Genomic DNA, 22,963 nt, shown 5'->3' on the forward strand with positions numbered 1-22,963 from the left:
GTGTCAGTTGCATCAACCCGGTATCACAGACAAAAAAGACGTAACACGAGATGAATTTTCATCACTCGTAGAAAAAACGGTCGTTTTAAATTGCAAAAAATGCGCCATACCAGCGAGCATGGTGTTAGTGAAGAGATTTTGACACAGAGCTAAATGCGTTACTTAGTTTCCGCACCCACCCGAAAACGTTACCGTCTTTTTAATCTCATGCAAACCACAACAAACAAAATGGGCCGGAAATTTGAAATTCATTCTTGTCGAAGTGCCCAAGGCGGGAGTTGTTCACAATCATTTCTTAAGTTACAACACGATGCCGATCGGCGAGTAAGCACATAATAGGATGTTAGTAATTTAATTGATTCGGTGTATCGAATCTGACTAGATGTATGCAATGGATTCGAATTTGTTGGTCCCCGGATCTGCTGGAGCAATTGGCGGAGTGCAGGTGCTACGAAAATTAGAGATACGCTCAGACCATTTTCAATCAGACTTGTTTAGTAATCAGTTTCAACCCAACATCAAGTCGGGGAATTATTATGAATGATAGTAACTGTATATTTAGGTTTCGTTATGGTGTAGATCTGTATGACTCAGTACATCGAGCATACTTTGCATTCTAGATAGAAGCAAATCTTAAGTTGAAAGAAAATGTGGTGCCACGGAATCGTATGCGTTATTTTGTACTTATAAGAAGTAAAAGTAAATGCCAACCAGGAAAATGAAGTAATGTGTATACCTTGAAAGGTCCTTACATGAACATTAAAAGTGACATTTCTGCGCAGTAATGCCATTAATGCCATTAGTAACGCCTCGTGTTAGGGTACCCGATATCTGTGGGATTTTTAAAGAGCGACGGTAAAGAAGACTAAAATTAAACAAAAAACAATGAAACTACAAGAAGAATTAATTTCCTCAAACAAAACAAAAACTATTTTACCGTTTTAATTTCCCAAACATAGAACAATAAATAATTATTATGGGTCATTGAAATACAGTCGTTACTCTGCATTCTTTAAATTTGTCCATTGCAATCATTATTTCATGCGAAGTCGTAGTATGCAACATCGATAATTTTTCTATTTCGTTCTTTAAATTTTGCAACTGTAAAAATAGTCCCGCCATTCATTTATTATCTTGCATTTGGCAAGCAGGGTGGGCACTTGTGACGCATCAGCGAAATTAAATGCACTTCTTTCCATCAAAATAGAAATTCATAATGCATTTTGCGTTGCGTGTAAGACGTCAAAACCCTACAAAAAACCAGCCCTACATTCAACAAAACATCTAACAAAGTGGATAAGCGTAAGACGATTGTTAAACAATCTTTTCTGCGAAGGAGTGCAAAGTTGATGCAAAAATGGAAATTAAATGCATTTTTTATAATTTGAAGCAAATTTGTAATACATTCTGAAAGTCATCTGCCCTAGGTGGGCACTAGTGGAGCTTCAGTTGAAAAAAAAATACTTGATATGATTGCGAGAATTCCATTTTGTGCAATGTGTTCAACAGATGTCGCTAGTACATCGTGAGCGATGATTTTTTTAGAATTTCCTTCAAGCTGGTAACGTCTGTTTGTATGTGCTGCGAAGTCTGTTACCAATTTGGAAAAGGAATTTTACTGCCAAGAATTGTTTTTAGTTACATAGGCGTCAATATTCGTCACGCCGACACACGCCGGCGCGCCGCCGCCGATAGGGTCCAACGGCGTGACGCCGCCAACGCCGCCGCCGCCGCCGCCGGCCAAATATGTCGCTTACGCCGCCGCCGATTAAAAATGCATCGGCGCACACCTCTACTACTGTGAGCAGGTAAATCAAAATAATACACAATCTGGACTCAATAGAAACGAGTCAAAAGAAACACAAACCGAATCGGTTGTTCTGATAGTTCATGAAAATGAAACTTTAGCTGCTGATCCTTTGTTGAGAACGGATTGCACTGTAACAGTTACAGAAGTAGTAAATTATATCAACTATATACTAAAGAAGCGTTACACATTTTTGGTTTGTAAAGAAAATAGATCTGTGAGCAGAATGTTAACCTTGAGCGAAGTGAACAAAAGCCAATTCGTTAGAATTTGGGACCCTGGGATTATGTGCACCGCGAGTTTTGCTGGTAACTGATGAAATATTGCTACCGATATTGCATGCCGTTCGGAAGATGGAGTAGTTCACGGGAGGGGGATGTTGTGGCGCCCACTGTGCGTAATGTCATGCTGGTGAATCTAGCGTCCACTCCCTCGCGCATCATATCTGTCACAGCTTAGGTCACAACAAACATGCACTGTAAAGCATGAAGTAAATAATCGTTTCCCTGAAAAATAGATCGTTGCGACGGGAAAGGAACATAGAAGTTGTAAAACACTACGATGTAAGCATTTCTATATAATATATGATGAATTATAAATGAATTAATAAAATATTCAGTTTTGAAGCTGTATTGTACTGCTGTCAAAAAGTGTTGTTCTTTTGATGTTCTAGCCACCGCAACATATGGAATAACCACAGAACCATCTCTGGTGGTAACATCATAATTGCCTTTGGATGTGCCGTAAATTTTTACAAAACTTTTTCGGTTGGGTGAGACGTCTGTTGTATGAATTTATTGTGGCTTTAATCTAGTTGGTCATTTACCCAGGGACGTCTCTGTGTCGTTCTCTGTGCTTAAATTGATGTTGCTTCCAAGTTTTGCACGACCCGGAGGGAACTTGGCCTTAATCCCACTGCTCTATTATCAATGTTACGTGGTATTCGTTATGGAATATTATTAATTTGGGGGCCATTCATAAACAATGTTTCGCTGAAAAATTAAAATGGTTTAAAATATTTTTCTCTTCTAAGTATATTGCAAATTGTTGTTGGTTTTATTATCCCCGCTCCACTAGTACGTCTCAAATCAATCATGTTACGTCACGCTCTTCCCCAACCATCCATACGCGACATCATTTATGAACGGCCCCTTGGTGATAACTTTAGAGCAGACAATCCAATGAAAAATAGGATTGACCAAATTTTCCTCCTTAGGGTGAAATATAGCATAGGATTGACAGGATATTAGTGCGCGATTAGCATCTTGTGTCACATCTTTATGGTTGTTAAACATACTAAGAATACCAAATCATATGATGTGGTGGCCGAAAGCATAGAGAAGCAACCCCCATCCCTTCCCCCCAACTAACTCAATTCAAATTACTGGCTAGAAAAACCCAACAAAATGGTATAACAGTTTCCAGTGTAACCTTACTTTTGTTTTTGTAAATCGTTCTTGTTCTCGAAAATATGCATTTGGGTAGATTGGCGAACTCTGTGCGGTGCTTGTTGGCCGAGTTGTAAATGTTGCGCAGATCAATGTGCAGTTTGATGTACGAGAAATTCTAACCTTTTCCCAAGTATAATTGGATATTATGCAAATATTGACGATTATAAGGTAAAATATACGAGAAATACGCAATAAAAATAAATTAAAATTATTGACAAATAGAAATAAGAGATGAGAGAAGTTTAAAAGTTGAAAATTGTTTATAAAAACAGATGATTCCAATATTGGCCCTTCAATCTTAATTTTTTCCTCCTGAGAAATTTCTGTATCAGATCGACCGAACACCAAACAAAACTGGTCCATCAGCATGGAAACCACTGCAGATGTAAGTCTACCTGAATACATCAGACCTCTCCCCAAGGCAAGTGCAAAAACTGATTCGAAGAAGCATCAAGTCGCAAACGCTGCTCGACTTCCCTTATAAAAGCAGCATTGGAGCAGGAGAAAAATGAAAGCATACGTAAGCGTGCGCTAGCGGTAGAAAATAAAGCAGCGGAATCTGTAAAAACTGTAGAAACTAAGTCCTAATAAAAAAGTTAAAAAGACTATAAAGTAAAAATTAGAGTTTTTTGTACTTCCATATTGCTAAATGATGCTTTCTCACCAATAAATGCTTTCCACAGATGGCTGGTCGATTTTTCCTGCGACATTCATTGTCAATAACTTTTTCTCTGATTTTCACTAATTCACATATTTGCCCAAGGGTTGTATTTTCATGACAGCGCAAACCGTTTATCAAAAATTCTAACCAGAATGAGTGCAGAAATTCCGAAAGCAAAACTCGGCCAACCAGCCCCGGTCTCCCCTACTATGTTAGCATCATAAAGTTAAACGAATCTATATATGTTTTTCCTTGTCAGTTGTCCTACTGGAACTGTAAATCTAGGGTCTCGGCAGGGCTCCTCGTCAGAATCACTTCTACAATTGCAGACGCGACGGGAAATATCACCCACCAAAACACTTCTTAAGATCAATTGCAGCGGGCTGTGATTCATTGATTGATAATCATAGTACGGTTCAAATATGTGCGGGCGTAGGGACTTTACGATCGCGTGTATCATCACGAAGGACTCGAGCGTTTGTACGTTAGTGTTCAATCGCGTGGGCGTTTGCAGGTCACGTGTGCCAGACGGCTTTGTTTCGACAAAAACCTCATACCAACTCTTCACTGTGTGAAGGTCACGAGGGTGACGAATAAAAGTAGCGAAGGATCAATTCATTTTCCAGCTCGTCAAAAACCAACTGATCAAGTATTTCGCTGTTACTATTCTTATTAATTTTTTTATAGTTCTTTAATTTTTTAATTTGTGGTTCAAGTTAAATAGTACGGTCGAGCATATTGCTCCCGCACTAAATGATGAACACTGAAGTCTTAGCTAAATGTTCAGAACTACTCGTAGGTCAAGGACAGATAAACCCAAACGAAATGGAAGTACTTATGTCGTCCACCTCTCCTCCCCGTTAATTCTACGCAGCCCCCTTGTCCTAGAGTGTACCAGGAAGATTCGACTGGTTTTTGGGTGGTATAATTCCGGCCCAAATATAAACCACTGAACAGTATTTTTATGTTCTTCGCTGGTGAAATGGGCCACTGAATTTTCGGCTTATAACACGATACAGCAGCATTTTTTTATTACTTGTATTTGATGATCACTACTCTTTTTTCAGCCCCACAAAATCCTTGCTTTTTGTGCCTCGGTGGGACCTGTGTCCTCACAAAACGCTTGATTAATTATAATTACTTAGTGACACTTCTTGCACCCTTTTTATGAACCTTTTCTTGGCTTGACCACCCGCAAAATCACTATGACGACTATTGTCGCTAAATTACCGTTTTGTCCTACACCATTTTCGTGGCTTAACCACCCGCTGAATTATAAATGGCCTTTGCCGTTTCACCAAACGTGATATTTTTTGCTATCGTGTGCCTTTGCACCAAAAAGATCAACCAGAGTACCGCGTATACATTACTGCCCGCAATGTGAAGATTGACGGTCTTGTCAGTAATACGGGTCTAACTGTCAATGTTCCGAGGAACGACGGGGTCGGCCGCTTTAGGAATCCTGAACTTCAATAAGTGTAGATATTGGAGTGCAAGCAGTTGCACTAAATGTCAATCTATAATGTGATATTTTATGCATCAGATTCGTTTTGCATGATTCGCGTGGATACGGTTTTCCGAACTACGTTGAAGTGGAGGAGGCTTATCTACCTGTTCGTTTGTTTGTACCACGGGTCATGAATCACTCCAATTGCAAACTGCTAGGACATACATTTGCCTCTGAAAACGTGTGTGTGTAATCTTACCAACTAACGATAATGCCTTTCATGGCTCCTGCGAGGTATTCCCGAGGAAACTCAAGGAAAAGACCAAAGATGGACTCTCCCAAGCTTCCTCGTAAGGACACAAGATTGTCCCAAATGAGTGAACAAAAGAAAAACAATGCCTCGATAAGAAGTGCTAAAGCAAACCCGAAGATGACCCTTCCTGATTTTGGGTAAATGATTTACAACCAATAGTTCCCAACACTTCCCGATGCACCGAAAATTATAGGTGGTCCTATTTTACAGTCAAAAACTCAACCCAAAACGAGACTACTGAATTTTTTTGATATTGGGGACTGGATATTCACAGCTTTCAATATTACCGATCCTCTGAACAGCTTGCTGGTCGCTATTCTACCGACAGTGATAATAGTCTTAAAGTAGTTGACTGAACAATGGTTCCTCCTTGCAACGATCGTATCCTTCGATAGCTAACTTATTAAACTAAATCACGGATCTGATCACTGTTTTGCATTACATTATTTATTTGCTTTATTATAATAATTTTCACCTCTGGATCAACAACATCGGAATATGTTCCTCACACGGAACATTGACTGGAAGAGCTACGCGACATCGATATCCGATATTATCGACCCGACATAAGTACGTCCACCGGAGGAAGAGTACAAGTTTCTGTCCGACTTGATTCTCAATACCGCGATTCAACCTCAGACGCAACGAGTACCAAGCGCGAACGCCGTGCTCAGACGTATACGTGGGGGAATACGCCACATATAAAGCATTCCGGAACGGCAGGTTAGCCACTAACTATCGACAGTACGCGATGTGTGCAGGGACTTAGACGGCAACCTTCTTACGAACGAGTGTGATGTGATTGAGAGGTGGAAGCAGTACTATGACGAGCACCTCAACGGTGAAGCAGCATAGGACGAAGGCGGCAACGGATCTTGGAGCACACACAGAAGACGATAGGCTGCCGGCCCCTGATCTCCAAGAAGTCAAGGAGAAGATCGGTCGGCTGAAAAATAACAAAGCTGCCGGTGTAGATCAACTATCCAGCGAACTAATAAAATACAGTGGTGAAACACTAGCTAGAGCGCTGCACTGGGTGAACGCCAAAATTTGGGATGAGGAGATTCTTACGGAGGAGTGGATGGAGAGTGTCGTTTGACCAATCTACAAAAAGGGTGTCAAGTTGGATTGCTGAAACTACCGCGCGATCACACTACTTTGCGCCGCCTACAAGATCCTCTCCCAAATACTTTGCCGCCGATTGTCACTATTTGCAAGCAAGTTCGTGGGGCACTACTAGGATTCCGCGGACCAAATATTCACGATTCGGCAGGTTCTGCAGAAGTGCCGCGAATACAACGTGCCCACACATCATTTGTTCATCGATTTCAAATCGACGTACGCCCGCACATCGAGCGAGATCAGCTATGGCAGATAATGCACGAGTACGGTTTTCCGGATAAGCTAACACGATTAGTCAAAGTGACGATTGATCGGGTGATGTGCGTTGTTCGAGTATCAGGGACATTCTCGAGTCCCTTTGAATCTCGAAGAGGGTTACGGCAAGGTGATGGTCTATCATGCCTGCTGTTTAACGTTGCGTTAGAAGGTGTAATAAGGAAAGCGGGGATAGACACGAGTGGCACGATCTTCAGGAAGTCCGTCCAGCTTCTTGGCTTCGCCGACGACATTGACATAATGGCACGGAACTTCGAGGCGATGTCGGAAACGTACATCTGACTGAAAGCTGAAGCCAGCAGGATTGAACTTACCATCAACGTTTCGAAGACAAAATACATGAGAGGAAGAGGTTCTAGAGACGACAATGTGAACCTCCCATCCCGAGCTAGGATTGACGGAGACGAGATCGAGATGGTCGACGAATTTGTGTATTTGGGCTCACTGGTAACCGCCGAAAATGATACCAGCAGAGAAATTCAGAGACGGATCTTGGCGGGAAATCGTGCCTACTTTGGACTCCGGAGGACGCTCCGGTCGAACAAAATTCGCCGCCGCGCGAAGTTGATTATCTACAAGACGCTGAATAGATCGGTGGTCCTCTACGGCCACGAGACCTGGACTATGCTCGCGGAGGACCAACGCGCCTTTGGAGTTTTCGAACGAAAGATTTTGCGTACCATCTATGGTTGCGTGCAGCTGGAAGACTGAGAGTGGCGCAGGCGAATAAACCATGAGTTGCATCAGCTGTTGGAAGAACCATCCATCGCACACACACCGCAAAAATAGAACTTTGCGGTAGGCTGGACACGTCGTAAGAATGTCGGACGACGGTGAAAATGGTTCTTGAGGGCGACCCTACAGGAACAAGAAGACGGGGCGCACAGTGAGCACGGTGGATCGACCAGATAGAGGACGACCTGCGGACCCTTCGAAGACGGCGAGGCTGGCGACAAACAGCAATGGACCGAGTGGAGTGAAGACGGCTTCTGCATACAACAAGAGACAACAAGGCTCTAGTCTGAACGGTAAGGTAAGTAAGTATCGACAGTACGCGATGAAAAGTTTGATGAAAGCCATGAAACGTAGTCACTGGCACCGGTTCGTCGATGAGTTTACAAAAGAAACGTCGATGAGCACTCTTTGGGGCACGGCATGCGAACCCGAAGCAGTACTAACGAGAGCGAGGAATATTCAAACCGATGGATATTCGATTTCGCCAAGAAGGTTTGTCCGGATTCCGCTCCGGCATAGTAGACCTACCGTCGGGTCCCCCACGTTATCGCGAACGAAACACCGTTTTCGGTGATGGTTAAACCTACTGAAAAATCTACCTCCTGTCCACCTCAAAATGACGCTGGTTGAATTTATTCAGCAAGTACCTTGAGGGTATCTTTGTCCCTCATCATTGGAGGCAAGTGAGAGTCATCGCCATCCCAACAATAGGAAAACCAGCCTCCGACCACTACTCATATCGGCCGATTGCGCTGCTGTCCAGTGTGCCGAAGTTGTTCGAGAAAAGGTTTCTGTTTCGCCTCAACAATTGTGTCAAAGCAAATGGCTTACTGTCAGATACGGTTCATTGGTACCCCGACGATTTGCAACAGACTACTCGCAATAGTCCCCGACGGTGGATTCCTAGTCGGACAAAGAGTGCGCCGGCCGTGGAAATTCTTCCAAACCCGATGTTATCCGGCAGATTCCGAGGTTGGTCCTGCGATTCTGGGTGGTGGTCGCTCCTTTATCTCTCTTCAGCAAATTAACTTGTCGAGTGCCAAGGTCGATCCGGTCATTCCGGTTGAAATGGTTCATCGGTGCCTTGACGACCCGAAGCCCTGCACTGCTACGTTGCTGGTCGTTGGTCTTCTCGCCATCTTCGTTGCAACGCTGACAATATCTGAACGATTGGTTCTATTCACCGCGTCCCTTCGTTCGCAATATTATTTATGTAAACCACCGGCTGCACTGCCTTTCGATTACTTATCACAACCATCTTGGTTTTGTGGTGAGCTAACGACAGCTTTTTCTCGCGTATCCAGACTTTCACAGCATATATCGCCTCCGTTGCGAGTACTCTTCTCTTTCACAGTGGATCTACTCTTCCGGAAGCCGACGGAACTGCATATTGGATAGGCCATTCTCTCCCTCGGTGTATGTTGTGAACCAGGTTAACGATTACTCTTTCAAGTACATTGCCGACTGTATCCAGCAGGCATATCAGCCTGTATGCTGAAGGATCCCCAGGGGCCTTGCCTGGTTTCGACAACAACACAAGAATTTGTCGCTTCCAGATGGCGGGGAAGTTACCATAATCGATACACTTTTGCAACGTGGTCCTAAGCATATCCGGATTCGCTAGGATTGCCGTTTCCGGAGCCATGTTGGGATACTGTCTGGGCCCGAGGCTGTCTTGATTCTCAAGGCCTTTGCCACCACTACCAGCTCCTCGTTGTTTAGCCGAGCTTCTTTTTCGTAGTAACACTGAGCCAATGGTGACGCAGCTGGCGCCTCATTCTACTGCCGAATCGTTGAAATCGCCGTCTAGAACGACTGGTCTCCGATTGATGAGCTCTTGTCAGCTTATCTAGAATTTCTGTGAATCGATCGATCGTCTACCGCGAAGATGCGTAGCAGCTGCAGAAGAAGACTATTGATTTTGGCGATTACAAAGCCTTCATCTGTGCGAAAAAACCCTTCCTGAAATGGATATCTACCCGTCGTCAAAAACACCGATGACTTCGCGTTATCTGACATCCAGTTTCCATCGCTGGCCGGGATACGGTATAGCTCCGAGATGATTGCTAAATCGCATTTATACTCCGCTACAGATTGCCGCAGCAAGTCTTGTATCGCGGTGGTTGAGGTTGATTTGCGTTAGCTTTACTGTGACTTCTTTGCAGTCGCCTGTTTGAAGGACATCGTGAGCCTCCTGTAACGTGGTTGTTACCTTCTTCGTTTGCACAGATTAGACATCTAGAAGCCTGTCAACAGTCTTTTGTCTTGTGAGTCTTTTTCGCACTTTCTGCATGATTTACTCCTGCCAGGTCCACCACCATTTCTCGCCAGGTGGTCGAACTCTAGACACTTGAAGCACACTTTCGGTTGCTGAAAGACACTCACTGGACATACCGACCAAATAATTTCTTCGGTTTTGGTGCCTTGTTTGCTGCTTCGACTGGAAGCCCTACCGAAACCGCTTGCGTGCCGAAAGGCCCTTCCTCATTCGGATCGTCATCTGCACTTCTGGATGATTGCCACTGGACAAAAGGCTCGCACTTCCACCGCTTCGTCCATGACTTTCCCAGTGAGCACTTTATAAGTAGAGCTGTTTGACTTCGGACCCATTTTTCAAATCCAGGATCGAATCTCCGGTTCGGGCGCGCCGAATTTTCTTGACGTCTGAGCCCAGCTCTATGAGTGCCGGGTTTATCCGCATTGCGCACAGTTCCTTCTCGTGCCTGCCATCGCTAGTTTTGACGATGAGTGCTTAACCTTTGTTTCGTACCGGACCTATGCTTTCACTTTCCGGACCTATTCTTGTTGTTCTTGAGAGAAACACGGTTTCTGTTACTTGGGGTTTGTCTTTTGCCTCATAAGTTTTCCTCAATTTTGGTAGTGACACTTTTTTCCAACAACTGTTGTGCCAGCCAGAGTGACCACTGATAAATAACAAATCAAACAAGAACAATAACAACAAAGCAAATGTTGGCTTGTAAAAATAACCGCCTGGCATCAGAGTGTTGGTTCTTCTTCATCTATTCCAGTCCCATTCGGTTAAGTACATAAAATATGCGATCTGACATATCATTTCACATATATCTTCATCAGGATTATGAATTATGGTCTGCATAGATCTATCAGTAGTCATACAATAAACATTCAGTCTCGAAGTCCTCCAGAATCGATATCTGCAAATTTTCAATGAAGTAAGGCAAATATGCAGATCAACTTATCAATAAGAGCTGCCACCCAATAAAGCTAGCCGGAGTTCTGTCTTGCTTCTGCCAGAATTCTGAGTGTGTTCTACCCAAATTCGTGTCAGTCAGTCCCGTGTAGATAAAAGGGCCCAAAGAACATGGGACTGACTTGTAATTATGAACAGTATTCTGCCGCTAGAAGCATAATTGTCCCATGTGTATAGGGATTCCCATAGCACATGGGACAGTTATGCTTCTAGCGGCAGTATTGTCCCTAACAAAAAATGCTTCTTTCGATGAAAAAAAAGAATTTTGATAACTCAATGCCTCACCATTGCACCATCTACGCGCCTACACCCTACACGTGCTTCGATGATTTTACAATTATTACTCATATGGCATTTGTGCTCTCAATCACCCCATAATTATGGAATTGCGTAAAATATTGTAATAAGTCTTTTCGCAGAAAATGGTGTGTGACACCACTCATATTTTTCTATGGAAAAACGAATCACAGAATATTTTCAGTTCATTTCATAAGTTTTAACTCATATTCCTGATTACACTATTCTGCTCTAATTTACCTTTGACTTTGGTAATTTTTCCTGTATAAACGACACTACGACGATAACTTAAATATTTTGCACTAGACTTTGACATTGTTAGTTTAACCAGTTTAACATAAATCCAACAATCTGCAATTGAGCCCATGGTAGAAATATTACGACTATTAACACACGATGAAACTGCAGATGTTCCGGTATAACAGAGGTGATTTCATTACATTTTTATGTGAAGAACAATTAGCAGCCGAAGACGTCACAACCAAGCAGTCAAGAAATGAAGTGATAGCCAGTCAAAAGCGGTTTAATCCATTTTTTTATACACTGTACGTGACGTAAGGACTTTCCCTTGCTCTGGTTTCGGCAATATTCGCCCACAATTGCATCTCCTCGCGTAACTTTTACGCTTTTTCAGTGTGGACATCCTGGCGGGGGAAGTACCAGACAATATGTTAGTCACTTACCATTATTTTCCGGCGTTTTGGCTTCCTCGTCCCCTTTGACGTCCATTGGAGTCGGAGCCGCACTGCTCGACGGAGGTGTCGGTGTGGCAGCAGCTGAAGTCGGTGAATTGCCACCGCCAGAAGAGGAAGTACCGGTAGTGCTGGATACTGTCGCTGGTACGGGTTCTACAGCTGCTGCCACGACGGCGGCAGAGGCAGCCGAGGTGGCGAAGCTCGGCACAAATTCCAGTGCATTCACGTTTAGGGTGGAGAATTTCGCACTAATCTCGTTCGAATCGCTATCTTGGGCCATCTTCGTTTTGCTACTTATTCACAAAAAACTAGAAAAAACCGCACAACGTAGGGTTGCCTAAATTGCGTTCCTAGAATGCACTGCTGATCCGGATGGCAACCGAAGAAACGGAACGCGAAACCTTTCCTCCTCCGAAACGACAGTCGTCCGGTGCCGAAACCGTAAGGAGGAATGGGAACAAAAGAACCGAAAAAGAAGACACCGACGAACAGAAAAAGGAAACCCCTTTCACAAACGGGGTCAAATCCTAGTTTTGAACTTGCAACCAACCACCACCTGGCACAAAAATGTCCAGGGTTCCGTGAAAACTTCCCGCGACAGAAAACCTGTGAAAAATCAGCGATTTCCGAATCACACACGCGTTTTTGTCGCACTCCTTTCAAACCACATTCGTCAAAGATGGCCACATAGACTGATTTTTTATGCTCACACACTCCGCTCTTTTTTTCTGCTCTCGCATACTTTCTCTCAGGCAACTGTCAAAACTGACAGCAAACAAATATTAGACCAGTTTTTTTGACATTTGAAAATTCTGAAGGGGGATTATTCAGAACGCACGTGTTTGTTTTTGTTTACACTTTATTTCACCTGAATGTCTAAATTATTATCGGATATCGGGAATTACAGGACATCAAAAGAATGAATAAATCGCGTAATTTCAAAAAGAAAAGCCATCGAAATACTGCAAACACGGGTAAACACAAAAAGTTAGCAGAAAAACTTTCTGAGCTTGCGGTAAGTTCAACGGATAGTTCCGGTGAAGAACCGGTTGCAAACTCTAGTGAGGATTCCGCTGATGAGGATAGCCCGGAAAACAAATTCGATGTGGGGAAACCGCCTCAGTTCCCGGTCAGTATGTGGGATTTGAATCACTGTGATCCTAAGAAATGTTCCGGTAGGAAACTAGCAAGACACGGATTAATCAGCAATCTGCGGTTGGGTCAAAAGTATGTAGTATATTAAAGCTGCATTCGATATACTTACAATCTCTAATGTTATAGATTCCCTGGATTAGTCCTAACACCGGTTGGTGTCAATTGCGTGAGCCCGTTAGATAGAAGCATAATAGAAAACTCCGGAATCGCCGTCGTTGATTGCTCGTGGGCACGCCTCGAAGAAACGCCTTTTAACAAAATGAAGTCGCCTAATCCTCGTTTATTGCCTTTCCTGGTGGCTGCAAATCCAAGTAATTAATCTAATTTTTTTATGCAAATTTAGAATCTAATGTATGCAGTACATTGCTGATAGTTAACTACGGGAAACCCTGCAAGCTATCCTGCGTGGAAGCAATAGCCGCTTCCATGTATATCACCGGCTACAAGGAGGAAGCTATGTGGTATTTAGGCAAGTTTTCTTGGGGACATTCTTTCCTGGAACTGAATGCCGAGCTGCTGAACCTATATGCTGCTTGCCAGAATAGCAAGGAGATTCTTGAGGTGCAGAACAAATATCTAGAGAAGACCAGAGCTGAACATAGCAACAGAAGTCGTGAGTTGGATTTACCTCCGAGTGAGAGCGAAGAAAGCGAATAAATTTAAGTTTAAATACCTAATTTTAATTTGAAAATTGACCAGATTTCGTCGCGAAGTTTTTGAACCCTTGATGAACGTGAATTGCATATAATTTGACCAAAGTCCCTGAGATTATGCTTATATAGAAGGGGACAAAGATGATTTTTTGATATGATCACATAACTACAATCGTGTAGAGCGAGTAAAGGCGCTTTAACCTAGGCTTACTAACCAGGGCAAGGTGAACGTTTGTCCCATCCCAAAGGACCGAAGGAGTGACATTAACTTTCTTAGCCAAGTCACTCCCAACGATTTATCATATCCCCTTTGAACTGAAACGATCGATACGGTTGTCCTTGTTTCTTCATTATTCAACATTCAAAAGGATTCGTTAGTTAGATTATTCATTAAATGAGTGACTTAATTGCCGTATAATTTGAAACATCTTTGAACCAAACTGTACAGCAGGCCTGGCAGTTTTAATATTTACAACATATTACACATAATATGCTTCAAATATCAATGCTGACAAGAAAAACACTAAAGAATAACTGCTTTTCAATACTGGCTGTGAAAGGGTAAGAATAGAATAATCACAGAAGTATAGTTGTGATTCGCTAGTTGTCCGGATGTGCTATACCCTCCGTCCTACTAGCGAATTTGATTCGCTAATTGGACCTACCGTCACAGACTAACAGACGTAACACTATGAGGGAATTCCCTCAAAAAACATCGATCCGACAATTTTCCCAGAACACTAGCTCCACCTTTTATTCACAGTCCCAAACACTCATTTACTGGTGGGTTACCCCTCAGGTTTGCGAATAATTTTTCACTTGTGGTCTATCCCCCATATGTTTGTTCATATGCCAGTGGCGCCATAATTTCAAATGTGGCCACAGTCCCAACTACAAATATATTTAAAATGACCGTTAAAGCGGGCGAAGCTTTGTTTTTGAGTGTTATGTCTGTTAGTCTGTGCTACCGTCATGTTAAAAACTCCATAACAGACGTTAATAATCTAAATGTAGCTGATCACATCGTCAAATATTGTCAGATTGCTTGTTAGACGGGAATTTGGCGTTCAGATGTTTTTTAGTTGGACAACGATCCAACAAGCGGAGGTACAACTACAGACTAACAGACATAACACTATAAGTAAATTCCTTCAAAAAATATCGATCCGCCAATTTTACTATAACACTAGCTCCACCTTTTATACACGGTCCCAACCACTCATTTGCAAAAGGGTTATCCTTCGGGCTCGGGAACAATTTTTCACTAGTGGTCTATCCCCCGTATACTTGCGCTTATATCAGTGGCGCCATAATCTCAAATGCAGCCACAGTCTCATCTAAAAGATATTTTTTAAATGACCGTTAAAGCGGGCGAAGAATTATTTTCGAGTGTTATGTCTGTTAGTCTGTGGTACAATTAAGAAGCCGTCTAGTTAAAAAGTGATCAACCAGCGAACCACGACTGTAGTGTTTCATTTGCCTCAAACGCTTTCAGCATGTTTCAAACGATTTATTGGTCTCTACTTTTCGCTTTAGGATTGAGAGCGACATTAGTCTCTTCGATATTGAGCTTAGTGCTAGGCTAACGACAATAAACTAGTTGTTCGATTCCGTGGATTTATGAACTAGCGATAATATTGGAAGACAAATTCTAGTTGCATTTTGTGATGCATATTGCTATAATTTCATTTTATGAAAATTTAAATGAGAATCGAAAATTACCGATTTAATATTAAAACGAGATTGAATAATCGTATTGTCATAGGAAAACGAAAGCCACTGCTTCTGCAACTCGCTTCCGTAGAATCGAAAGAATAAAGAGGTTTGTCTTGATGGATTTGTTTTATAAGTATTTAGTAACGAAGAAGGTAGTGACGAAGGAGAATCCATCGAGATCCATTATTCATTAAATGGATGCGAGTTTCAAGCCCTAATCGTTATACTTCTAATTGGAATATGCTGGTGGGGAGGCACAGGTATTTTATCTGCATTTTCAGCTTAGTGTGCAGGGCCAGAAAAGACAAAGCGATCGTTTACTACGTTTTTCGCGCTTAAATATATATTCCAATGGAGTTACCCCTCATTCATATTCCGCAAATCGGATCTCGTAGTACAATCGTGATTCGCTGGTTGATCATTTTTTAACTGGACCGCGGATTCAACGATGGACGCCAGTTGGACGTCGCGCAACATTGGTCTTACGAACATCCTTCGTTGAACAATTTTGAAACATCTTTTCTGAGGGGGTCGGAACTAGAGCACTCTAGTTAGAGTGTGGTCAAGAGGCCATGACGTATCCAAACGAACATGAAATTTGACGTATTTCTATTGTGTATACGTCAAATTCCATGTTCGTTTGGATACGTCATGACCTTTGGCCACACTCTAACTACACGCTCATTCATAGCAACTCAAATTTGAGTGGCTGGCCACTCTATTTCATAAAAAGTGCACGTAGTCAAAAAATGAGTTTGTCTCATTTACTCAGTTTTGAGTTTGAGATGCAAATGCCAAATTTGAGTACATTTTACTCAAAAATCAAATGTGAAAAATAATCATTTAGTATTTTTCTTATTATTACAAAGAATGATATCGATACTTCAATTATCATTTACCTGTACTTCCAGGCGCTAGCGATGTCCGGAAATATAATCCGACGACGTTTTGGACATCTCTTTCATGCCAATCGGCACTTCGTATTAATGGCTTAAACTATAAAAACAAGAAAGAAATTTAGATTTGAATAAAAACAAAACTCAGAGAAACCTACCTTTTAGTTTCCTGAATGTTCCGCGTCGACTCTACAGCTACTAGTTCCGAGGCATGATCTTTTATAATGGTTTTATTCGGCGTTAAACTCCATGCTCTTTTACTTGAGAATAACTATTTTTTTTCACCCGAAGCTTTAAAAATTTAATGGTTACTCACCAGTTGAGTTAATTCTACTCAAATTGAAACTCATTTTTTTACAGACTGCCTCTATTTTTGAAATTGAGTGCTCTGAACTCAAATTTTGAGTAGTTTTGAATGAGCGTGTAGAGTGCTCTAGTCGGAACTCAACTTTGGAGTAGTTTTGATTGAGCGTATTGATTAATTTAGACGAGTGCTAGTCGCCCTTCAGGATTAGTAGGAACAAACATTTAGACACGCAGAAAAAAAATAGTAAAAATAAACAAATTTGGTTTTAAAGAACAATTATTTTCTTGTTTGATATAGTGACAAACAAGATTCAGGTTTGATTCAATCAATACTGCTGGTTGAAATTACCAACTAATTCATTTGTTGGCTTTCAGTTGTTTCAACAAATATTTCGTTTGAAATAACAAAATCATGGTAAGTTTAACCGAACGAACAAGTTTGAAAAAACAAAAACAAATCTTTTGTATCAACCAAAGGAGAGAACAACTCAAATTTATACTATAGTTGAAATTATACAAAGATTCTGCTGGTTTTTAACAAAGGGATCAGTTATATCTAACAAATTTTATTTTGATTCAACAATGTTTCTATTTAAAATGTAAACAGAAGTATTTGTTGAACTAAACCAAATACATGCTTTCGAAAAACGCCCATTTCAGTTTGAAACAGTCATTCGCCACGTTTTAGATTCAACAAAACGTTTTGTTGATTCAAAAAAGCCTGATTCTTCTGCGTGCACACTTTAATTGTTAGACTGGTTCAATTTTTGGCTTTTAGCTGAATGGAACCAATATGGATTCCAGCTCAAATGCTGGAAACCATACTGACTCCATCCCAGTTAAGCTCAGCCGGAAATGAACCGGATTTCTGGCTGGTTCCAGTTCGTATTCCGGCTCCAGTGACACAACCGATTCTAGTTAGAATCGGTTGTGTCACTGGAGCCCGTGTACGAACTGGAACCAGCCAGAATTCCAGTTCAATTCCGGCTGAGCTTTACTGGGATTCAGAAATCTGAACCGGTTCCGGAATGAGTTTAACTGTAATTAGTAATTGTGCAAATTTTGGTACCAATCGGTTGCGTCTACGGACCCTCCAAAAATTTCAAAGTTTATATGGAATTAGTTATTAACTAAAGAAGCAGCATGACTTTAAAACAAGTGGAATTTTATTATTAATCATAGCAACCTCACTTTTCTCAGCGAATTTTCACTAACTTACAATGTTCCACGAATGTGTTCAGTAGAAGAATACCTTTGGAAATAGGGTAACCAACCAAATTTGGCCCCTACATATTTTTGACCCTGTTAATGTATTTGCTTCCTACACTGCCAAGTTTCTCTGCATTTGCTAGGTTTGATGCAGTAATTACATTCCTTGGGTTGTCTATTAAGTTTCAATATCATTAGCTCATCTCATTCATCTCTAATTGTTTAAAATGGAACAGAATCCATAGTTTTCAAAAATATCACCGAAAACGTTTCATGTTTCAACGATAGCCAATAGGAACCGGTGGAAATGATACATTTTCAAATTGGAGTTAAATGTACAATTATAATATTTTTTATAGATTTAATTAGTTTGTCTGATTTAGTATTATGCACGTTACGTGTTTGAAAAGGTTTCTTCGTAATGTTTTACCTAAAAAATCTTGAATAAATGGTGTCCACAATATGTCTTAAAAAATTGATATCAACTTATTTTTGACACCCCTCGATTTTCTTTCTTGTCAGCTATTTGTTTATCGAGTTAGAATAATCAAAAAGTGAAAAATTTCGTAACGGTAGGTCGCCTGCTCTTTTTGGTCAAATTATTTAAAAATGTTCAAACCAATGGATGTCGAAAATCAAACGATTGAGGAACATTTGATTGAAGACCATAATATGACCAAAGAGGAGACTTCTGAAATCCATGTTGAAGAACATTTGTAGTTCGAATTTGTTGACAAATCTAAGAAACATATCACAGCTAAATATTGATGATAAGTGTGCTTACTGAATTCCCAGAATCGCCTGAAACACTCACACGAACAGGAACATCACGATTCAAGCGACGTAGTCCTGCTGTTTTAACATTGCTCCGAACAGTTGAATACCACAAGGCGAAAACTGAAGAAAAAAGGAAAGTAAAGGAAGAGAAACAAAGAAAAACTGAGCTTAGAAAGAATAACAAGAAACCCCTTCGCAAACAAAAGAATTAATATTTAGTACAAGAGGATTCCTGATGAACTTTGAACCTTGATTTATCATCCACTTGAGGATGTTACTCCATAATATTGCTACAGATGAATTGTTACACGAAATATATTATTGTTAACTCTATTGCATAACATTTAATGCTGCTTTGTTAAGTCTGCAGTAGAAAAAACTTCACTGTTTCCAAAATATATTCAGTCACATTCAGTGTGTCCAAAATATGCTTGGTCCGAAATGTGAAAAATTCATGCTGTGAAGAAATGTCATTTTCAAGTTTATGTCAATGTATAAAACATCCATTGACAGTTTTCTTTCAGGAACAGTAATTTTGGAGCAGACTCATGCATGTATTGCATTAAAAACATAGGCAAGCAAACATTTTTTGACGTTCACGTAATTTCACTTCCTCTAGAAGTCCAAAATTGGTTGGTTTTCCTATATAGTGTTCTCATGAATTGATTGATGAGGTGATTTTTTAAGAATTTATTTTCAATTTTAATTTTTTTTCCATTATAATCATATAAACCTTGAAATTTTCGGTTGGGCCACAGTCTTGTCCAACTAACGAATTTGATTCGCTAGTTGGACCAACTGACAAATGTCAAAAACTCCAAAGGAGATGTTGGCAGTGTAAATGCATCTGTTCACATCTCTAAATATTGTCAGATTGATTGTCAAAGTAAATTTGACACGAGATTTTGCCGTTCAGATGCTTTTTAGTTGAACAATGGTCCAACTAAAAAGCGGTCCAGTTAAAAAGTGTCCAACCAGCGAATCAAGATTGTACTTGTAACATTAAACATGACGTCCGGAACCCTGGAAGCAAACATCAACATCTGAACGAGCATTCTGCTTCGTTGGCGCACGTAGATAAGAGATAAAGGGCCAATCTTCAGCTCGGATCAACTGATTTGAATACTAAGGGACACTTTTTCTCGAGACTACCGCTAAAAATAATTATGACCGAACCGCAACAAAACTTATAACAACAGAAAAACTCCCTACGTCATTTGTTTATGTTTTTCTTCTTCATATCTTACTGTTTTATCAGTTTTATCTAGCTAACTGAGATCCCTATCCCTACATACATAGTTTGACAATAAGCAACATCGTTTATCCACCGATCGATGGGGGTCAGTTTTACGACGTTTTACGCTTGTCCTCAACCATCAGCAGTAGCAGTTAATGAAAGAAAAAATGTGCACTTTCTCTAATGTGGTGAAAAATAAAAAGGTTATTCGTTCATGTTAAGAACGCATTTTTTGTTCATTTGTTTACAAACAACATCGTTATGTTGACTACGATAACGTGACGTCATGTCATCCTCTTGGTTTAACCAACTTGGTTTAACGATAAAAAATGGCAACCGCATCAGAAAAAAGCCTGTTTTAATCCACCTAGCGGTGCAATTGTGCCTTTCTTAATCATGAACACGAGAATGTTTGCGTTGTTTATATTCATTAAAAGCTTTCAAATGGATATATTATATTTTATTTTTATACATGACATGACAAATATACAAGAAAACAAAACATTATTTGAGTTCTAAAGTTTTGCAAAAGAAAAAACAGCCACGGTAATATTGAACTGAAAAAAGGTGCGAAATCGGCAAAGTCCCAAAAAGTCGGTTTTCAAAAAACTAAATTTTTTTTCGTGATAACATAAAATCTCGACGTTTCATGCATTTTAAAGATGTTTGGCATCAAAAATACGAATTCGATTTCTGAAATTTCATGGGGTCCTTTGAAAAAAATTTTGAGTTCCCGCTTATATTGGAATTTCATATGTGACCGGACGGTTTAGTCTATATTTCCGGAACCATATAAGCGATCCGTACGAAATTTTCTAGACATCTGTGGGGATAATATAGCTATCATTTGGGACTAAGTTTGTGAAAATCAACCCAACCATTTCCGAGAAACTGATATGAGTTTTCTACTTTTGAAAGATGGCCGCTTTTCCCGGGCACTTCCGGAACCGTCTCAATGTAGTCAACGAAAATTTGGTTGGCCGTCGGTGACCTAGAACTGCAAATTTAAGTTGTTTGAGAGACATTTTAGCGAAATTTGATCGCACGCCACAACCTGTAACACCGGAACCGGAAGTCGGATCGGGATGAAATTAAATATCCATTTGCGGGGGCGCAACACCTTTCATTTGAGACTAAGTTGAATCGGTCTAGCCATCTCCGAGAAAGCGATGTGACTACACGCAGCGAAATTTCGCACGATTAAACCAACAATTATCACTTTTAATTCTGATCGACACTCTATTGTTGGATCAAACAATTGGATTGTTAAATAAACATTGTTTTATTGTTAATTTTACAATATTATTGTGATTTCAACCACATTTGGATTTATTTTGATCTTGCGTAATAACAAATCAGCGTGTAGTATATGTTTGCTTTATTCAGATTGAAGTAACTTTAGGCAGACATGTTTTAATGCGAATAATTAATTAGAAATGCCTATTTGCTGGCACCAATCGGTCAACCGTAAGTTTAATACTTATTTTTTAATATCAAATGTAACATTTTCTTTAAAACTTATAGTACAACTTCCTATTACTGGCTCGTTGGCGAACAATGAAGGAGCTGTCCCTTTTGTTTTAACCCGATTCTATGGGTTTCGGAAAATGCTGCGATGTTTATTTGAAAATAAAACTAAAATGCTAAATATTATTAGCTTTATATATACGAAAAAATAAATAAGTATAAATCCGCAAAGTACATATTTTAATTACATTGTTATTTCAACAAGAATATATTGTAGAGCATACCGTGTATACGTCTTTAAAATAATATCATAATGATGATCGTTTCAATATTAATATTGTTGATTCAACCAAAAATGTGATTTTAACCAAGAAACGTCAAATACTGATTTTATTGTAAAAATAACAATATTACGGATTGATTTAAACAATATATACTATTAGCTCTGAGGTAATAATAATTATTGTTGAGCTTGAACCAGAATATTGTTGTAACCAGGGGTTCCAACAGTACAGCCTTGCGACAGTATTTCAGAGGCTGTCGTCTTCTTTTCGCTTCGACAGTTTGATGACCGAATCAAGCACGACAGCTCTCAGTAAAACTGTTATGCGACTTGCAACGTTGACGTCTTGTACCGCACACGACAGTTTGCACATACGTCTACAACTATAGTTAATGTGCGATGACAGCCTCAGTTAGTTTTGCGTAACATTTCTATCGTTCTTGGTGGTAGAACCGACACATCGATGCAATCAAAGAACATTTTTTTCTGTGAAAGTCGTGCTCTGTACATTAGTTAAGCCCAGTACGGTGCGGAATACTGAACGATTTAGAATGAATGCTGCATGCAAGGTTTTCGTTTTTTTTTCATTCATTTCCCAGACGGGATCAAAACCAGCATTCTTTGATTTGATTTCAAACAGTTAGCGAATTTTTAACGTCGTTCGAAATTAAAAACCTGAGCAAATATTTTTAGTCGTTGTGGTAGACTGTTATGTTGCGGGGAGAATCATTTGAGTGAAGCTGGATAGTAATTGTTCAGTAATGGTGATGTGGGTCGAATTGCCGTATCGGGGCAGAAAGCAATCGTTTAGAAGTACGTATTGCGGAAAGTTGGACGGTTTCAGAAAACGGATTTTTGATATGCCGTGTAGATGAAAATGCAGATTGCACCTAGTCACGAATCGCAGCATGAACATAGGTCATGAGTTATGAGGCTTTTTTTATTTCATAGGAAAGCTAAAAAATTGCGTTGCTACAATAGAGAAATACATAATATAGTTAAATTTAATTTTAAGAGGGGCGCGCCGCCGATTTCAGGCTCCTGAAATATTTTCGTGATTTGTTGGTTATGCTCATTTGTTCGAGGTGATCAACAAGCTGATTATTTTATTTGTTTTATTATGCCACTCAATAGCAAACGTGTTTGTCGAGATTGTCCTAACATTTTGTACTTTTCAAGGTACACCTCGAAATAGGGGACGTTGGGGAGTTGTGAACCATTGGGAGTTGTG

General features: G+C 40.3%; 2 protein-coding genes across 3 annotated transcripts in view; one reads left to right on the forward strand and one right to left on the reverse strand.

The window, feature by feature from the left end:
• Positions 1 to 12,726, reverse strand: part of LOC131685102 (eukaryotic peptide chain release factor GTP-binding subunit ERF3A) — a 31,678-nt gene extending 18,952 nt beyond the window's left edge. The window contains exon 1 of the mRNA XM_058968551.1: positions 12,022 to 12,726. Coding sequence (XP_058824534.1) covers positions 12,022 to 12,313 — 292 coding nt within the window. The 5' untranslated portion in view covers positions 12,314 to 12,726. The remainder of the gene's footprint in view (positions 1 to 12,021) is intronic.
• A 133-nt stretch (positions 12,727 to 12,859) lies between these two features.
• Positions 12,860 to 16,677, forward strand: LOC131685110 (18S rRNA aminocarboxypropyltransferase). Of its 2 annotated transcripts, XM_058968565.1 has the most exons (4): positions 12,860 to 13,260; positions 13,315 to 13,499; positions 13,562 to 13,801; positions 16,469 to 16,677. In XM_058968565.1, the coding sequence occupies exons 1-4, from the start codon at positions 12,953 to 12,955 to the stop codon at positions 16,576 to 16,578; spliced, it is 843 nt and encodes a 280-aa protein (XP_058824548.1). In that variant the 5' UTR covers positions 12,860 to 12,952; the 3' UTR covers positions 16,579 to 16,677. The 2 variants fall into 2 exon arrangements, with proteins under 2 accessions (XP_058824548.1, XP_058824549.1); XM_058968566.1 differs by lacking the exon at positions 16,469 to 16,677 and having other exon boundaries at positions 13,562 to 14,033.
• The last annotated feature ends 6,286 nt before the right edge of the window (positions 16,678 to 22,963 follow it).

This window comes from Topomyia yanbarensis, chromosome 2 (assembly GCF_030247195.1).
Source record: "Topomyia yanbarensis strain Yona2022 chromosome 2, ASM3024719v1, whole genome shotgun sequence".
Lineage (NCBI taxonomy): Eukaryota > Metazoa > Arthropoda > Insecta > Diptera > Culicidae > Topomyia > Topomyia yanbarensis.

Coding starts and splice junctions, on each gene's coding strand:
- LOC131685110 (XM_058968565.1), top strand. CDS start 12,953: ATGAATAAATCGCGTAATTTCAAAAAGAAAAGCCATCGAAATACTGCA. Junction 13,500..13,561: donor CCTGGTGGCTGCAAATCCAA/GTAATTAATCTA, acceptor CATTGCTGATAG/TTAACTACGGGAAACCCTGC. Junction 13,802..16,468: donor TGAACATAGCAACAGAAGTC/GTGAGTTGGATT, acceptor CTGTACTTCCAG/GCGCTAGCGATGTCCGGAAA.